Raw genomic sequence first — 2500 nt, 5'->3', positions numbered from 1 at the left:
CAACACTAACAATAGCAACACCACAAACAACAACCACGGCAGCAGCGCCACCAACAACACCAACACCACTAACAACAACAACAACAACAACACCACCAACAACAACATCACTAACAACAACAACCCTAACAATAGGAACGCCACTAACAACAACCACGGCAATAGCGCCACCAACAACACCAACACCACTAACAACAACAACAATACTAACAATAGCAACACCAAAAACAACAACCACGGCAATAGCGCCACCAACAACACCAACACCACTAACAACAACAACAACAATACTAACAATAGCAACACCAAAAACAACAACCACGGCAACAGTGCCACCAACAACATCAAAACCACTAACAACAACAACAATACTAACAATAGCAACACCACAAACAACAACCACGGCAACCAGCCCCACCACCACCACCAACACCACTAACAACAACAACACTAACAACAACAACAACATCACTAACGACAACGATACTAACAATAGGAACGCCACTAACAACAACCACGGCAACAGCGCCACCAACAACACCAACACCACTAACAACAACAACAACAATACTAACAATAGCAACACCACAAACAACAACCACGGCAACCAGCCCCACCAACAACACCAACAACAAGGTAGCCCCCCCAAAAGACAGTCAGACAGAACCCCCACCTCCCACCCCCCAAACCCCTCCCGCGCTATTCCCCCCCCCCCTCACCTACCTGTGCTAGACAGGCCCCCGACGAGCTGTCCGGGAACATGAGGCGCAGAGCCTGCCTCTTGAGGTCCACCAGGCAGGCATGGCACTGCTCGCAGCACACCCCGCCCTCCACCACCCCACCGCCCTCACCGCCACCACCCCAACACCCGCCCAACGACGACGACGAAGAAGGCGACGACACGGTTGGAGAGGAGAGCACCTCTCTCTCCACCACTTCCCTCAACACCATCCCCACTCCTCCTCTTCCTCCTCTTCTTCCTTCTCCTCCTCCTCCTCCTCCTCCACATCCAGCGGAAGCAGTCCTCCGGACGGGAAGGGGTTCACGTGACGCGGGGTATGAGGGAGGTGGTGTGAGCCTGGATCCGGAGGTAGGGGACAGAAGGGGAGGGGAGAGACACCTCCCCTTGCAAGCAACGACAGCAGCAGGAGAAGAAGCTGAAGCAGAACTGTGTGCGGGTCGTCCGAAGACGAAGGACAACGTTTCTTCGTCTTCTTCTTCTTCTTCTTCTGCACGTTCTCCTTCTCCTCCTTCCCAGTCACCGTCCACGTCCTCCTCGCCTTTCTCCCCTCGATGACCTCTTCCTCCTCTTCTTCCTCCTCCTCCTCCTCTTCCTCCTCCGCTTCCCTCCTCTCTCCGGGCGGCGCGGGCACCACCACCACCACCACCACCACCGCCGCCGCCTACCTGGCAGGTAAGAGGCGACATGGTGCCTCGGATCGGGTAGACGTCCTCTGCCACCTGGGAACCACCCGAGGTGGTGGTGGTGGTGGTGGCTGTGGTGTTGGAGCGGGTAGGGTGAGAGGCGTGGTAGGGGCAGGCCCCTGAGGCACTTGGGACGCAGTAGTGATGATTCAGAGGGGACCCTGGGTCCTCTTCCGGCGTCGTTGTGAGGGCACCTCTTTCCGGGGACGAGGCTGCAGAGTTGGCTGATGGCCCAGGATGGGGGTGAAACGATTGTTGTTGTTGTTGATGTTGCTGTTGTTGATGTTGATGATGGTGACGATACTGACGGGAGGCGGGATGCACGTGGTCATGGCCTGGCGTGGTGGACACGCCGTCCTGTCTGTGCGAAACGTGGCCCAGTGGTTCCCGTTTCACAGGCTCCCTCTCCCTCGTGTGGTGCTGGAGAAGGGTGGCGGGGTGGGGGTTGTGGTGGGGGTCGCTGCGCCTCTGGGGGCCCGGGCGCTGCTGCTGGTGGTGGTGGTGGCTGGACTGCGAGGCTGGTGGTGGTGGTGGTGGTGGTGGTGCACATAACCCTGTTGCGTAGGGGCTGATCTGGGTTCGATCCTGAGGAAACAGACATCCAGCCTTGTTTTGTCAATTGATGAGGGCAAAGGCCATATACTTGTGGAACGTGTTGCTTGTTCTTTCTATAAGGGTTTGCTGTTTCCGTGTGCTGGTTAATCACTTAACCTCAGGGTTTTTCACACACACACACACACACACACACACACACACAATATATATATATATATATTATAGATAGATAGACAGAGATATAGATAGATGGATATATAGATAAACAGATATAGATATGGATAGATATACTTAAATATATATATATATATATATATATATATATATATATATATATATATATATATATATATATCATCATTGCTGTTATCAAATAGGTTTGCTTCATAATAACGGATAACTAATTAATCATCGATCTTAAACCCAAATTATTCATACTTTTAAAGGTTATATATTTACAATTGTGTTCATTTATTTGAATACTTAGTTAGGTAATGAGCTGGCTAGCCAGTTAGCTAGC

At 51.8% G+C, this 2500-nt stretch overlaps 2 protein-coding genes across 2 annotated transcripts in view; both read right to left on the bottom strand.

The window, feature by feature from the left end:
- Positions 1 to 1818, bottom strand: part of LOC143296727 (uncharacterized) — a 485227-nt gene extending 483409 nt beyond the window's left edge. The window contains exon 1 of the mRNA XM_076608785.1: positions 724 to 1818. Within this exon, the coding sequence (XP_076464900.1) occupies positions 724 to 1428 (705 nt within the window). The 5' untranslated portion in view covers positions 1429 to 1818. The remainder of the gene's footprint in view (positions 1 to 723) is intronic.
- The window catches only part of LOC143296728 (uncharacterized), a 239560-nt gene continuing 238877 nt past the window's right edge, over positions 1818 to 2500 (bottom strand). Inside the window, exon 6 of the mRNA XM_076608786.1 lies at positions 1818 to 2010. Coding sequence (XP_076464901.1) covers positions 1818 to 2010 — 193 coding nt within the window. The remainder of the gene's footprint in view (positions 2011 to 2500) is intronic.

Source organism: Babylonia areolata, chromosome 21, assembly GCF_041734735.1.
Source record: "Babylonia areolata isolate BAREFJ2019XMU chromosome 21, ASM4173473v1, whole genome shotgun sequence".
Taxonomy (NCBI): domain Eukaryota; kingdom Metazoa; phylum Mollusca; class Gastropoda; order Neogastropoda; family Buccinidae; genus Babylonia; species Babylonia areolata.
Note: the sequence above shows the minus strand (reverse complement) of the source record. Positions and strands in the feature narration are given on the sequence as shown.